Source organism: Salvelinus alpinus, chromosome 6, assembly GCF_045679555.1.
Source record: "Salvelinus alpinus chromosome 6, SLU_Salpinus.1, whole genome shotgun sequence".
NCBI lineage: Eukaryota > Metazoa > Chordata > Actinopteri > Salmoniformes > Salmonidae > Salvelinus > Salvelinus alpinus.
The window spans coordinates 55418405-55434815 of NC_092091.1; the positions used below are offsets into that span (position 1 = coordinate 55418405).

The window sequence follows — 16411 nt, forward strand, 5'->3', positions numbered from 1 at the left end:
GCCATTTCAAGGCGATAATTAAGAGACTGCACTCTCCAGAGCTTTTAGTTGTGGCCCTAATGACCAAGCTGGTCCTAGGTAGGTACTTGATAGAAGGGTAGTGTGTGTGTGTGTGTGTGTGTGTGTGTGTGTGTGTGTGTGTGTGTGTGTGTGTGTGTGTGTGTGTGTGTGTGTGTGTGTGTGTGTGTGTGTGTGTGTGTGTGTGTGTGTGTGTGTGTGCGTGTGCGTGTGCCTGTGCGTTTGCGTGTGCGTGTGCCTGTGCGTGTGTGTGTGTGTGTTGCATGTTCAGAAATTCACTGAAATCAGACATCTGAAATGTGGGCCGAGGAGATAGATTCAGGTTGAAAGGCAAAACGACAATAAATTCAGTGGCAAAGAACTAAATCAGCACTGTAAATGTTCGGAAGAGTGTCAACATGGGTGTTTTACTTTTTGACAGGCGGTGATAAAAGTGGCTTAAGATGTGATGGCTTAAGATGTGAAAACTGTAGACGTTAGCAGAAAATAAGGGGAAAACAGAGGGTTGGAAAGAGAGAGAGAGCAACAAAAAATATATATATATATACTGTATATATATATATATTTATATATATACAGTGGGGAGAACAAGTATTTGATACACTGCCGATTTTGCAGGTTTTCCTACTTACAAAGCATGTAGAGGTCTGTAATTTTTATCATAGGTACACTTCAACTGTGAGAGACGGAATCTAAAACAAAAATCCAGAAAATCACATTGTATGATTTTTAAATAATTAATTTGCATTTTATTGCATGACATAAGTATTTGATCACCTACCAACCAGTAAGAATTCCGGCTCTCACAGACCTGTTAGTTTTTCTTTAAGAAGCCCTCCTGTTCTCCACTCATTACCTGTATTAACTGCACCTGTTTGAACTCGTTACCTGTATAAAAGACACCTGTCCACACACTCAATCAAACAGATTCCAACCTCTCCACAATGGCCAAGACCAGAGAGCTGTGTAAGGACATCAGGGATAAAATTGTAGACCTGCACAAGGCTGGGATGGGCTACAGGACAATAGGCAAGCAGCTTGGTGAGAAGGAAACAACTGTTGGCGCAATTATTAGAAAATTGAAGAAGTTCAAGATGACGGTCAATCACCCTCGGTCTGGGGCTCCATGCAAGATTTCACCTCGTGGGGCATCAATGATCATGAGGAAGGTGAGGGATCAGCCCAGAACTACACGGCAGGACCTGGTCAATGACCTGAAGAGAGCTGGGACCACAGTCTCAAAGAAAACCATTAGTAACACACTACGCCGTCATGGATTAAAATCCTGCAGCGCACGCAAGGTCCCCCTGCTTAAGCCAGTGCATGTCCAGGCCTGTCTGAAGTTTGCCAATGACCATCTGGATGATCCAGAGGAGGAATGGGAGAAGGTCATGTGGTCTGATGAGACAAAAATAGAGCTTTTTGGTGTAACTCCACTCACCGTGTTTGGAGGAAGAAGAAGTATGAGTACAACCCCAAGAACACCATCCCAACCGTGAAGCATGAAGGTGGAAAGATCATTCTTTGGGGATGCTTTTCTGCAAAGGGGACAGGACGACTGCACCGTATTGAGGGGAGGATGGATGGGGCCATGTATCGCGAGATCTTGGCCAACAACCTCCTTCCCTCAGTAAGAGCATTGAAGATGGGTCGTGGCTGGTTCTTCCAGCATGACAACGACACGAAGCACACAGCCATGGCAACTAAGGAGTGGCTCCGTAAGAAGCATCTCAAGGTCCTGGAGTGGCCTAGCCAGTCTCCAGACCTGAACCCAATAGAAAATCTTTGGAGGGAGCTGAACGTCCGTATTGCCCAGCGACAGCCCCGAAACCTGAAGGATCTGGAGAAGATCTGTAGGGAGGAGTGGGCCAAAATCCCTGCTGCAGTGTGTGCAAACCTAGTCAAGAACTACAGGAAACGTATGATCTCTGTAATTGCAAACAAAGGTTTCTGTACCAAATATTAAGTTCTGCTTTTCTGATGTATCAAATACTTATGTCATGCAATAAAATGCAAATTAATTACTTAAAAATCATACAATGTGATTTTCTGGATTTTTGTTTTAGATTCCGTCTCTCATAGTTGAAGTGTACCTATGATAAAAATTACAGACCTCTACATGCTTTGTAAGTAGGAAAACCTGCAAAATCGGCAGTGTATCAAATACTTGTTCTCCCCACTGTATATATATATATCTATATATATATATATATATATAGAGAGAGAGAGAGAGAGAGGTGTACTCTTTTTTCAATACGGAAAGAGAGACAGAGAGACAGTGGTAGGGCAAGTTAAAGATGAAGAAATAGAGAGTGACAGAGAGACAGAGAGTGCGATGCAGGAGATAGAAGGACTGAAAGACAGAGAGTGACAAAGTGATAGAAATAGACAGAAAGGAAGTGTTGGAGTGATAGAAAGAAAAGAGAGCGAGTGGCAGAGGTAAAGAGAAAATGTGATAGGGTATTAGCGTCTGACTTTGAACTCCCTGTCGTTCTCTCCGCCCTGGATGTGCTTCATCATATAGGCAGACTCCCTGTCTCCATTGGCATCCATGGTAACGTCACCCTGGATACCTAACGGATAGAGTCCAGAAAACAAACATATGGGCTATCCACACCTCATGTGTCATTATGTTGTAAACACAGTCATATACAGGTAACTGCCAAAATAAAGGAAACACCAACATAGTGTCTTAATAAGGCATTGGGCCAAATTAATGGGCTACTGGTTATTTTTTATACAAGACCCAAAGCATGATCGGATGTAAATTGCTTAATTAACTCCTGTGTTGAAGCACCTCCGTTCAATATACTTTGTATTCCTCATTTACTCTTTGTTTTTGCAGTTACCTGTACATCTCTCTGTGAGGCAATGAAGCTGCCTTCTTGGCCAGGTCTCCCTTGAAAAATAGGTATTTTGACCTCAATGGGTCTGCTGTGCAAAACATAAAAAATAAAATGAAATAATTGTATGATAGAAATGAAATATAATTACTCTTGTAAATAACTGTAAATAATATCAATGACCTTTAACTGCAACCCTTTAAAGATTAAAGTTATACCTGCCTACCTGATATCATGCAGGTGAAATGAATAATACAAAAGGGCTGACCTGTGATGGTTCGGTTCCACATCTTGTGGGTTATGGTGAAGCCGTCGTATGGGTCCCCGCGTTCCGCCAGGGTTTCATTCAGAGCCTGAGCATACAGCCATACAGAGTCATGGGCTATGGCTGCCAGCACCGACACCTGCCATTGGACAAACAGTCAGAAACAGAGAGTTACATATACTGTATATACACTCTTAGAAAAAAGGGTTCCAAAAGGATTCTTCGGCTGTCCCAATAGGAGAAACCCATTTTGGTTCCAGGTAGAAACCTTTTAGGTTCCAGGTAGAACGCTCTGTAGAAAGGGTTCTACATGGAACCCAAAAGACTTCTAACTGGAACCAAAAAAGGTTATTCAAAGGGAAAGGTTCTAGGTTGTTCAAACTCTTTTAAGTTCTAGATTGCACCTTTTTTTCTAAGAGTGTACAGTATATATACAGTTATACATAGTAGCTAAGTACCAGACCCGGGATCAAAATAATATTTGGAAATCGGTCAAATCTTTTAGCTGCGCTCAATTGAGCTAGCCTGGCGCAATGGAACCAATGAAATAGTCCCAAAAGAACAAAGCCCACCCCATCTGACACTCCAGACAGGGTCAAGCGACAGGTGTGTGTGTGTGTTTCATAGCACACCTTTTCGTTGGGTGCGTAGACATAGCCAAAGTCCTCTCTGGATCTGCGGATGACGTCATTAGAGAAGTTCCAGTACCTCTGGTCGTTGGGTTTGTACAGGGAGAGTAGAAACAGAGCCTGGTAGGCCTGCTTAGCCACGGAGTCATCCTCATCTCCTGCAGCACATCAACACAATTCATTGTTTCGTCCTGAGGTTATAAAATTCCAGTAGCAATCCCATAATTCCCATGTAGTATTGTATTGTATCGTAGGGTGCCAATTGGGACACACCCTACCTCTTTTCCAGTCAAAGTTGCCAAACATCTCCTCCAGCCTGTAGGGCTCGAAGCAGAAGAAGACGTAATCCCCTGTGGTGAGGCCTCTCCTGTGGGCCTCGACCAGGAAGTCCCTGACCACCTCCCCATGCGCTGAGATCACTATGACTACAGGACAAGACACAAACACCAAACATAGGCTACATTAAAATAACCCTATTAGCATACCAGTTAGCACGCATGGCCAATTACTTCCAATGTAAATAGTATGCTGGTGTGGACATTGGAACGCAGAAAACTTACTGCGAGACACCTCGGCAACCTCCTGTAGCATACGCGCTTGTGTGAGGGCTGTGTGAGTGCTGTCTTGCCCGAGAGGTGTTTGAAATGCCAGGTATTTAGCCACAGTGATGTTATTGACCTCAGCTTGGTACCTTATAGAAATATAAATGGTCGGTCATTTCATCAGGTTCCTCCCTATGTAGAAGTACATCACATTCCAGTGTCTATTTGAAGTGTATCTATTGTATTGTATCCTAATGTATTGTATCGTGCTGCGTCGTACCGTACCTGATTCCCTCAGCAGGGATGATCCAGGCAGGTGTGTGTTCGTAGATAATGCTTACACGTCTCCAGCCAAACTTCTCACAGATCTTCACAAAGAACGAGCCCATCTTGGTGAAGGGGCCAAACACTCTGGTAAGAGTGGGGTAAGCCTGTCACCGCCACGGAACATAGCATGTGACAATGTTGCGACGGTGCACTCCAGATTCTGAGGGACGTTAATTTAGCTACAGATAGTTGTTGGCATATGAGTTATATTAAAGTGATATTGGACCTTTTTGATGAGAAATTGCTGATCTGCGCAGGTGGGACTGACCACGGGAATGTTCCAGAAAGCTGCCAGCTTGGCAGTGATCGCACACACCTAAAGAGGGCGTTCTATCATCATTGGATTGTAACGTAGGTAATGTAGTCAGTGCAATATGAGGTGCGATTTGTTTATTCGTGCAGGTGAAGGCGGGGGCCTTACCTCGGAGCAGGCGGGGCCGATGAAAGCGCTGTAGTTCCGTCTGTGCAGTAGCTCCACTATCTTCCCCGGGCCGTTCACATCGCTACACTCATCATCCACGTATTCATGCTCCAGCCAATGACCTGAGGACACACGACACAGTAGCTTACAGTGGCCATCGAATGAGTACGACTTCGGATGTCCTCGCGGCCAGTGTTTCTGTGCTTCAGGGACTCACAGCAGTTGCATGCAATACGACACGTTGCAATACTACAATACAACTTCCTTGTCCATTTGTTATAGCAAACAACGGAGCTGTGTTATAAATATGATATATCACATATATACTATACAATGTCTCTGTGTACTGACCTGCCAACAGATCGGGACTCCGGTTCACGGCGTCGATGGCGATGAGGGCGCCCGCCCCGATCCTGCCAACACTGAAGGGCTTGGAGGTGTTGGGCAAGGACAGCAGCAGGGTGAACGTTGACCCTGCCACCCAGGGCACCGAGGACAGGAAGACAGGTAGCACTAGAGCCTTAAGCAGGAACGCCATCACTTTGGGAGATAAAGGAATGGAAGAATGGACCCTGGTTAATAACTCGCTGTGGAGGAGGCTCCGTAAAAGGACAAAGCCTTCAGTGAAGCCTGTATGGTTTGTGTCTGGATGTGCTCTGAATATGCATTAGCTAAGGCATATGATAGGCTCATTATACAGTAATATGTTTCCAAAACTCACTTTTTTTGACTCCAAAATCCAAAATGTGTAAGATTTGGAAAACCATTCAAAGAAATGCTGTTGAATGTAGACTGTTTGAGTGTAGCGATGTAAATGGCCCCGGGGTTGAATGTGCAGCATTCAACAACGTTGTTTAGAAGAATCTCGACATGACACCTTACACAAAATAAAGTAATATAGGCCTATTCACACAAAAAAATGCAGACATAGACAGTACAAACATGGTTTGTAACAGTTCAATATACATTTCAATATGAAATTCACTTACCAGTCATTCAGTTAAATATAAAAACGTGGCATATTTCGAAATGATGTTCTCCGAGGCCCCACTACAGTAAATTACAATTTAGCTCCACCTGTTGTCCATCAGTTAGCCTGGTTAGTATATCAAAGCCTCCGTTGTGATGAGCATGCATCCGTGAAACGTATTCAAATACATATCCCTCGCAAGTGCATCAACTACTGGCCAGAGAATACAAGCATGCTCCCTAATTGCCTATGATACATCTTGTGGTTCTCAAATTAATCTTACAACATGTTCGCTAAACCCTGGGAAGATACAACCCACCATGAATTTGTTTAACTTAACGACTGCACAAGTAAACAGTTGACGTGGACAATTATGGAAGCACTTGAGTGCTGGATTGTTTATATTGGTAGTAATACTTCCTGTTGTCATGGAATAAATACATGGGAATTTAGTAGATATCAATTGTCAATGATAATTAGGATTGGGGAGTAATTAGTTACATGTAATCTGATTACATTTTTTTTTTTAATTAGTTAAAATATTGTAATCAGATTACAGATACTTTGAAAAACTACATGATTATTGGTTTGGGAAAAAAAATACATTGACACTTTTCTGTTTCATCAATGACATTCAATTCAGAATTGAAAAAAAGGTGCAAGTTTAAGTTTGTTCCACCTGAGTGAGTCTGACTATAAATCAGAGACCACTATGATGACACACCAAATGTGTTTAATAGATCATTTTTGTTTTCTTCTAATGCCTTTTAAGTGGAAAGCAATCCAAAAGTAACAGAATGTAATCGAATTATGTTACAGAGTTTCGGGTAATCCAAAAGTTACGTAATTGATTACATTTTTGGCCAGGTAACTAGTAACTGTAATGGATTACATTTAGAAAGTAACCTACCCAACCCTGAGATTGTTAAGTGTTTAATAAATTAAGTTGTTCAGGTTCACTTCCTACTTGGGGCTACAGTGTAGCAGTCCCAACTGGGATTTTAAATTGAATTTAATAGATTTCTCCAAGTGCAGTTCCAAACAATTCCCTTTTTAGGAATGGTTGTTTTCATTTGTCTTATTTTACAGGGGATTGGGGAAGTAAAATAGCCAAAAGGTTGATATAAAACAACAACGTCATTTTTAAATTGGATTAAAATTGACAAAAGTCCCCGTATCTATGAACTGTGAGAAAACAGGATCGTGGGAAATGGCTTGAAGCTCCAGCCAGGCTGAGAGCCAAAGGAGGCCAATCACTACTGCAAATAGACTCAACACCACCAGTCCGTATGACAAATAAAGACAAACGATATCTGCTCAGCCGGAAGATGGATGGTTTAAGAAAAGAGTAGCCTCCTCTTCGAAAAACAGTTATGTTTATATTGAGGACTGGGCCCAAGTCAGTGTCGTAGCAATTATTCAGAAGTCAATGTTAAAACACAGGATAGCACTTTCTGACTTTGTGCACGTAATTCATGGTGGCGAAATTCCAGTGAGAAACGGTGGATTAATCAACGTCAAAATATTGAATTGTCACATTGAGTAGATAAAATTAAAGTATAAGAGTCAGCGTCCCTGACCCGGATTAAACCTAGTCCTGGACCAAAAAGCACCGAGCACACAATCTGGGTCAGTTAAACCCAGATTGGGTTTAAAGTGGGGTTATACTTAAAGTTGGGTTATACTTGAATCTTATCCATAAAAATAATGATCACACAATAAGGCCCTGTGGGAAGTTTCCCCTTCTATCCCACACACACACTTGAGTTTTCTCCCATCCAAAAGTTCCATCTGTCACCACAGTAGGTTCGGTTAGACTCCAACCTTCCATCCCCTTTCAGTCTCACCTTTGACCTCTGACTCATTAATGACCATCTCCCCCCCTGACCCCTGGCACTAGTTGGTCATTAGTCAGATGTCGGTCAGCCATTTACTCTCCGTTCCTGTTGATGTTGCATTTGTGCCTGCGACTGCGTGAGTGAGGGCGAAAGCGAGAGAGAAAGCGTGAGAGAGAGTCATGTGTCAGCAGGCCTGCCATAGAGAGGTGTTGATGAGGTTCTCGGCGACCTTCCATTACTATCAGGTCATGGACTGTTGCTTTGCGGCAGTGATTTATTGTCAACAAGATGATGACACGCATTAGTGCCGGTTGCTGCTGAGCTAAATGGTGGAGATGGATTTAATTTTTTTTTACCAATGTCATAGCATAGCATGACATAACATGTCCTGACTTGTTAGGTTCATATTCGGCATTCCAGGGGGAACCTGGTTCCTGGATTGTAATCGTTTTGACATGGAAAATGTGCATTTTTACATTGAATTCAAGGATTTTACATTTGGGGGTTCCCTTTCCCATTTCTACCACTGGTCATAGTCTACGCTGGTGATTAACTGTTACATGGAGTATATCAAGTAACTAGAGACAACAGATGGAAAAACTGCTGGGACCACCATACACTAGAGTCCCATATACAGTACATCATATTATCCTGTAGATGGCAGTCATATCCTTTGTAAACTCTATAGACAAATACAATCAAACACTGGGCCTGTATTCATAAAGTGTCTCACAGTAGGAGTGCTGATCTAGGATCATCAGGTCGCTCTGTCCGTGTAATATTGTTTGTGATCTTAAAGGCAAAACTGATCCTAAATCAGCAGCCCTATCCTCGTCACCAAGCTTAGGACTCTGGGTCTGAACATCTCCCTCTGCAACTGGAACCTGGACTTCCTGACAGGCCGACCCCAGGTGGTGAGGGTAGGCAACATCCCCTCCAACACACTGACCCTTAACACAGGGGCACCACAAAGGTGTGTGCTTAGTCCCCTCATGTATTCCCTGTTCACCCCACGACTGTGTGGCCACGCACGGCTCCAACACCATTACCAAGTTCGCTGACGACATAACGGTGGTAGGCCTGATCACCGGCGACGATGAATCAGCCTACAGAGAGGAGGTCAGTGACCTGGCAGTGTGGTACCGGAGCAACAACCTCTCCCTCAACGTCAGCAAGGCCAAGGTGCTGATCGTGCACTACAGGAAACAGGGACGCGAGCACCCTCCCATCCACATCGACGGGGCGGCAGTGAAGCAGGTAGCCAGCTTCAAGTCCAAATCACTTAAAATTGTCCAAACACACACGCACAGTCGTGAAGTCCCGGCAGCGCCTCTTCCCCCTCAGGAGGTTGAAAAAATGTGTCATGGGCACTCAAATCCTGAAAAGGTTCTACAGCTGTACCAGTGAGAGCATATTGACTGGCTGCATCACTGCTTGGTATGGCAACAGCACCGCCCTCGATCACATGGCGTTACAGAGGGTGCTGCGGACAGCCCAGTACATCACTGGGGCCGAGCTGCCTGCCATCCAGGTCCTCTATATCAGGCGGTGTGAAAAGAAGGCCCAGAAAATCATCAAAGACCACAACCACCCAAGCCATAGACTATTTTCTCTGTTGCCGCATAGCAAGAGGTACCGGTGCATTATGTCTAACACCAACAGGCTCTTGAACAGCTTCTATCCCCAAACAATACGACTGATAAATAGCTAACAAAATAGCTACACAGACCTTTTATTTCAGTATTTTCACTGTCTCTATGCAGGGCCCTACACACTCACACTGTCACCCCAACACACACACACAAACACTCACTCCATCATTTGCTCACTCACACATAATATGCACATACATTTATACTGACTCTACACACCCACTCACATGTAAGATGCTGCTACTCTGGTTGATCTAATATCCTGTTGCCTATACATATCTACCTCCATCACTCCAGTATCCCGGCACATTGTAAATATGCTATTGGAACTGAAGCAGTTTTGTTGCATTGCATCCCTCAGATCTAGTTCTGCTAACTGAGCCAATATTTCTTTGCAACGGTAAAAACCTGATGTAGCCCGCACAAGGAAAGAATTTCGCACACAAGGAAAGAACAAACACACATATTAACACATCTGAGAGGTGTGAAGACTTGACTGAGGCTCCACTGCCATCTGCTACCTTGGCACAGTTACACAGTGTGCGTCAGTGTCTTCGTCTATGATTGGTCGAGTTAAGGAACACAGTGTCAGCGTCTGCCAATGTCTGTCCTCGACTGGAACCGTCTGGGACACATTCAAATGGTATTACAATTAAAACATGACCGTTTCTCACATTAATATACAAGTTTATTAATTCTTGCCATCATTTTTTGTTTGTTTTCAATAACATGACATTAAATAAAGAAGGCACTTACAAAAAAACAAACAGTTAAATTATAGACGTGTTATTATATAAACATTAACTTATCCATATTTTATTTTTTTAAACAACAGATTGATGAACAAGAGATGACGGCACCCTTTGCAGCCTTTTTACAGTACATCTCATATAAGTGGTCAAATCTACCACGCTCTCCCTCTATATATATCTACAATACAGTAAAAACTGAATTCATCATTATCATCATTATAATTGTTAATGCCCCTACTATGCTTTTACATGCATGACTTAATCTAAAAAAACTTGAAATATAGAAAGCATAAAACACAAGTTGTTTATTTTTTGTCACTAGTCAGTGGTTCATTAGTCAGTTTTACATGTTAGGCTTTGTGGTTTCTTTGTGCAAGTCCTGGTACAGCTCTGTAAGACGAGTGGCCTCTCGCTGTCCCGACAGCAATGCACCATGGGTAGTGGAATAGTATTTCCGGTGGGTGGCTTCCCCGGCGAATAACACCTGTAGAGGCTGAGAGGGTAAAGAGGAGAGGAGGGGAAGGGCGAGGAGAGAGGTTGGAAAAAGGAGAGGATAAAAGAGACATACAGAAGAATACAATAGAGAAGGAGATCGGTGGATAGAGGAGGGGGCAGAGATAGAGAAGAGGGGCGAGAGAAAAAAAGACAAGACCTTAACAAACCAGTGAATGTCGGCATGACCCAACGTGTGTTATGCAAACTCTATTACTGCCTCCGAGCCATGGGGCTGCATCCCAAATGGCCCCCTATACTCTACATGGGGCTCTAGTCAAAGGAAGTGCACTATGGTCCCTGGGCAAAAGTAGTGCACTATATAGGGAATAGTGAGCCATTTAGATGCAGCCATGGGGAGCTATTCTAGGCTCTGTCTATATGTAAGAAGGCTGCTTGTGACGATCTGTCACTCTTTTGACGAGAGGGGGATTTCTCGAAGGTCACGCTGCTCCTTTAGCAGTCTTTAAGTGGCCACACACACACACAGTAGACACGCACACGCACACATATAGACAGAACCACACACACACACACACTAAGATAAGGAGGTGCGTCAGGTGCTGGCCAAGACCCAAGATTCATAATCGATCCAACACTGTGACTGTCACATTCCTTACTGCCTTATTAGGTGGCATAGTGATGACACAGGCACATTGACAACATGCTACTAGTTCCTCTCGTGGCTGGAAACAAGCATCACGCCTACAGAGACCATTGAAAGTAAATACATTCTCATTACGCTGTCATTAACATACTATACCACAAACACCACTTAGTCATTGGGGAAGGCTTTTCACGGCCCAGCTGATACACTACATTCAGTCTGGGTTGAAATACATGCATATTTAAGTACGTGTTATTTAAATACTTATTTTCTGTTGGAGTGTTTTCAAATAATGTGGCCAAATTTTGTGGCCAAGTATTTGCAAATAACTTCCTATAAATATACACAACTATTTTTCAAATAGCCCTAGGACCAAACAGGCCTGGGTTAAAATCCATGTGTCACGACTTCCGCCGAAGTCGGCTCCTCTCCTTGTTCGGGCGGCGTTCGGCGGTCGACGTCACCGGCTTTCTAGCTATCATTTTTAATTTATCCATTTGTTTTGTCTTGTTCCCTGCACACCTGGTTTTCATTACCCAATCACACTACATGTATTTATTCCTCTATTCCCCTCATGTCCTTGTGTGTGATTGTGTCATTTTTGACGCGCTATTTCTAGTGTTTCTAGCTATTATTCCGTGTTGTATATTCACGCGGTATGTTTATTTGTTTGTACTTTATTTTTGTGACTGTTTGTGCGTTTTTGCACTTTGGCGTATTGGATGGAGGTTTCGATGCAGTGGCATCCGTCTGTTGGTTTCCCCTGCCTAAATAAAGTGTGCGCCTGTTCACAACTCTCTGCTCTCCTGCACCTGACTCCGCTCCCAGTACGCACGCCATTGACAGCATGGAGTATTTAAATATTTGTATACTTAAAGAGTATTTTCAAATACAAGCCAATACTTCCCAAGTGTATTTCCAAATGCATTCCAATATTCAACTTCTTGCATTTCGAAAGAAAAAATGTCAAAATAATTACTTTGACATTTCTTTCAAAGTAATTGAAATACCCTAAATAGTATTTGAACCCAAGACTGCATCCAGATGCAGTTCTTACCGGTGCCTTGGTGCTCTTGGTGTAAGGCAGGGGCATGGCTAGCTTCTCCACGTCACCCCCACTGGAGCCCACCCGGGTGAAGGAGTAGGAGCCCCGGATGTAAGGGTTACTGCCCCACGACGAGCGCAGGATCCGCCTCGGCTTAGGAATGTTGGGGTTTCCTGAACGAGGGAGAGAAGGAGGAAGAGGGAGGACCAGTGAGGTGGATGGTGATGACGGTCAGTCCAATATAAACCCTTTGGATGGACACTGAAACATCAACACACACCAGCACACTCTCTCTCTCACACACACAGACACGCGTGCGCAAATACACACACACAACTCTTCCGCAGGTGGAAATAAGCCATTGAAAGTTTCCTAAGGTAATGGCGATGCATGGTGAGTGATCCTCTACCCATCTCCCAAAAGTGATCCTCCAACACATCCAATCCAATCTTCTGTATCGGTTCTAATCAGCTAAGGTCCCTCTTAGAGGCCATACACACTCTAGTCCTTCTGTAATGAATCTGCTTCGTAGGGGATTAAATCGAAGTGACCTACATCAGGGGAGTGTGTCAGTGTGCGGGTTAATGAGTTTCCGTCAGGGGGTACTCCCTATCGAAGTAAACAATGTGAGGGCAGGCAGCGAATATTGCTCAGAGCGGAAGACAGGGTTTATTGTGTCCGTTGGCTTGGCTGTATAGGGAGGAGTAACTGTAAAGCCCTAGTGAGGTGTGCGTGTGTGTGTCCAGGAAAGCCTATGACGTCATCATCAAGTGATGGCAACCCGGGTCGGTGACATATGCTAAGCTTAGACTTGACTCTCCTATGACCTGTTTGTCAGCTAACTGGCTTGACCAGAGGATAACTTGGTCCTTGAAGGAGGACAACAGTCACTTACTGTCAGCCACAATACTGAGCTTTGTCCACCCATGAGACGGGTTGCATCCCAAATGGCAACCTATTCCCTATATAGTGCACTACTTTTGAACAAGGCCCATAGGACTCTGATCCCCCAAAAAAGTGTACTCTGTAGGGACTAGGGTGCCATTTGGGACGCAGCCATAGATGAGTTAGCTGACAGCGTCACGAAAGCAATGTGCATGCTTTAATTGGAGTTGTTGTGATTCTAGATGGCAACAATGACAAGAAACTCCCATGTGGGGAATAGAAAGTGGCTAATTTCAGCTAGTTTTATCTTGTTCTTGATACCTTGTCTTGTTTTGAGACTGATTACATGTCAACGCTAATGTGGCTCAAATTCGCTTGCTGGCTAACCAGCAACTGTAACAATGTATTTAAGAGACAACAAGTGCTCATTGTGAAAATGTATTTATGTTTTCAATAAACATTGGAGACAAAATATAGATGACATGTTGTCAACATTCAAAGCCAACCCTGTCCGTTTTGCTCCATAGTTGCACGCGAGTCGGTTTTGCTGCTAAACAACCAACCCGTCTATAGCGTGATGGTGACCCTGTCAAAAGTCTTTCATGTTCATTCCACACACACCTTTATCTAAACCAGGACAGCGTTCTTATATCCCTTAAAAACTGTTATGGCTAGCGGAACCTCTCGACAACATCCGGTGAAATGGCAGAGCGCCAAATTCAAATTAAATACTATAAATATTAAACTTTCATGAAATCACACATGCAATACACCAAATTCCACACACACCTTTATCTAAACCAGGACAGAGTTCTTATATCCCTTAACCTATTTTCTCTGTCAATATGAAAAAGACTGAAGCTATACAGAGCCACAAGGCTAATCTCGATTAGAGGTCGACCGATTAAATCGGAATGGCCGATTAACAAGTTTCCATAATCGGTAATCGGCATTTTTAGACACCGATCATGGCCGATTACATTGCACTCCACGAGGAGACTGCGTGGCAGGCTGACCACCTGTTATGCGAGTGCAGCAAGGAGCCAAGGTAAGTTGCTAGCTAGCATTAAACGTATCTTATAAAAAACAATCAATCTTAACATAATCACTAGTTAACTACACATGGTTGATGATATTACTAGTTTATCTAGCTTGTCCTGCGTTGCATATAATTGATGCGGTGCCTGTTAATTTATCATTGAATCATAGGCTACTTCGTCAAACGGGTGATTTAACAAGAGCATTCGCGAAAAAAGCACTGTCTATGCACCAATGTGTACCGAAACAAAAACATCAACGCCTTTCTTAAAATCAATACACAGAAGTATATATTTTTAAACCTGCATATTTAGTTAAAAGAAATTCATGTTAGCAGGCAATATTAAACTAGGGAAATTGTGTCACTTCTCTTGCGTTCATTGCACGTAGAGTCAGGGTATATGCCTGGCTTGTTGCGAACTAATTTGCCAGAATTTTACGTAATTATGACATAACATTGAAGGTTGTGAAATGTAACAGGAATATTTAGACTTATGGATGCCACCCGTTAGATAAAATACGGAACGGTTCCGTATTTCACTGAAAGAATAAATATTTTATTGTCGAAATGATAGTTTCCGAATTTGACCATATTAATGACCTAAGGCTCATATTTCTGTGTGTTATTATGTTATAATTAAGTCTATGATTTGATATTTGATAGAGCAGTTTGACTGAGCGGTGGTTCAAACAGCACTTTAGTGCGTTTGCCAGCAGCTCTACGCAATGCTTCAAGCATTGCGCTGTTTATGACTTCAAGCCTATCAACTCCCGAGATTAGGCTGGTGTAACCGATGTGAAATGGCTAGCTAGTTAGCGGGGTGCGCGCTAATAACGTTTCAAACGTCACTCGCTCTGAGACTTGGAGTAGTTGTTCCCCTTGCTCTGCTTTTGTGGAGCGATGGGTAACGATGCTTCGAGGGCCAAGGTAGGGGAGAGGAGAGGGACGGAAGCTATACTGTTACACTGGCAATACTAAAGTGCCTATAAGAACATCCAATAGTCAAAGGTATATGAAATACAAATTGTGTAGAGACAAATAGTCCTATAAATCCTATATTAACTACAACCTAAAACATCTTACCTTGGAATATTGAAGACTCATGTTAAAAGGAACCACCAGCTTTCATATGTTCTCATGTTCTGAGCAAGGAACTTAAACATTAGCTTTTGTACATGGCACATATTGCACTTTTACTCTCTTCTCCAACACTTTGTTTTTGCCTTATTTAAACCAAATTGAACATGTTTCATTATTTATTTGAGGCTAAATTGATTTGATTGATGTATTATATTAAGTATTGTCACGTTCCTGACCTGTTTTCTGTTTAGTTTTGTGTGTTAGTTGGTCAGGACGTGAGTTTGGGTGGGCATTCTATGTTTTCTGTTTCTATGTTGGTTTAGGGTTGCCTGGTATGGCTCTCAATTGGAGGCAGGTGTTTGGCGTTCCTCTAATTGAGAGTCATATTTAGGTAGGCTGTTCACAGTGTTTGTTTGTGGGTGGTTGTCTCCTGTGTCTGTGTCGATGTTTGCACCATACGGGACTGTTTACGGTTTGTTCATTTCATGTAGTCTGTTCCTGTTCATTTCGTTCTTCACGTTGTATGTAAGTTCGTTGTTCAGGTCTGTCTACTTTCGTTTTGTTATTTTGTATCATTTTCAAGTATAGTTCGTTTTCGTGTTTGTTCGTTTTGTTTATTTAATAAATCATTCATGTCATTTCAACGCGCTGCACCTTGGTTCAATCCCTGCTCCTCCTCTTCGGATGAAGAGGAGGAGGACCGCCGTTACAAGTATAAATAAAAGTGTTCATTCAGTATTGTTGTAATTGTCATTATTACAAATAAATGAATAAATATATATATTTTTTAAAATATATATTTATTAATTTTTTATATTTTATTTTTTAAATCGGCTGATTAATCAGTATCGGCTTTTTTTGGTCCTCCAATAATCGGTATCGGCGTTGAAAAATCATAAATCGGTCGACCTCTAATCTCTATCAATAGTAATTATTTGCTTCACGGTGTAGGGCAGCCCAAAGACAACTGTGTGTGTCTTGTCTACACTATCATTTACAGTGTTTT

At 42.7% G+C, this 16411-nt stretch overlaps 2 protein-coding genes across 2 annotated transcripts in view; both read right to left on the minus strand.

The window, feature by feature from the left end:
- The window catches only part of LOC139578910 (atrial natriuretic peptide receptor 1), a 34698-nt gene extending 28390 nt beyond the window's left edge, over positions 1-6308 (minus strand). Inside the window, exons 1-11 of the mRNA XM_071407044.1 lie at positions 6035-6308; positions 5767-5922; positions 5397-5585; positions 5046-5167; positions 4851-4940; positions 4583-4728; positions 4316-4446; positions 4034-4180; positions 3759-3913; positions 3130-3265; positions 2494-2591 (exon numbers count right to left, since the gene is read on the minus strand). Of these exons, the coding sequence (XP_071263145.1) occupies positions 2494-2591; positions 3130-3265; positions 3759-3913; positions 4034-4180; positions 4316-4446; positions 4583-4728; positions 4851-4940; positions 5046-5167; positions 5397-5585; positions 5767-5812 (1260 nt within the window). The 5' untranslated portion in view covers positions 5813-5922; positions 6035-6308. The remainder of the gene's footprint in view (positions 1-2493; positions 2592-3129; positions 3266-3758; positions 3914-4033; positions 4181-4315; positions 4447-4582; positions 4729-4850; positions 4941-5045; positions 5168-5396; positions 5586-5766; positions 5923-6034) is intronic.
- Positions 6309-10171: 3863 nt separating this feature from the next.
- Positions 10172-16411, minus strand: part of LOC139578911 (spermine oxidase-like) — a 29207-nt gene continuing 22967 nt past the window's right edge. The window contains exons 6-7 of the mRNA XM_071407046.1: positions 12414-12574; positions 10172-10750 (exon numbers count right to left, since the gene is read on the minus strand). Of these exons, the coding sequence (XP_071263147.1) occupies positions 10601-10750; positions 12414-12574 (311 nt within the window). The 3' untranslated portion in view covers positions 10172-10600. The remainder of the gene's footprint in view (positions 10751-12413; positions 12575-16411) is intronic.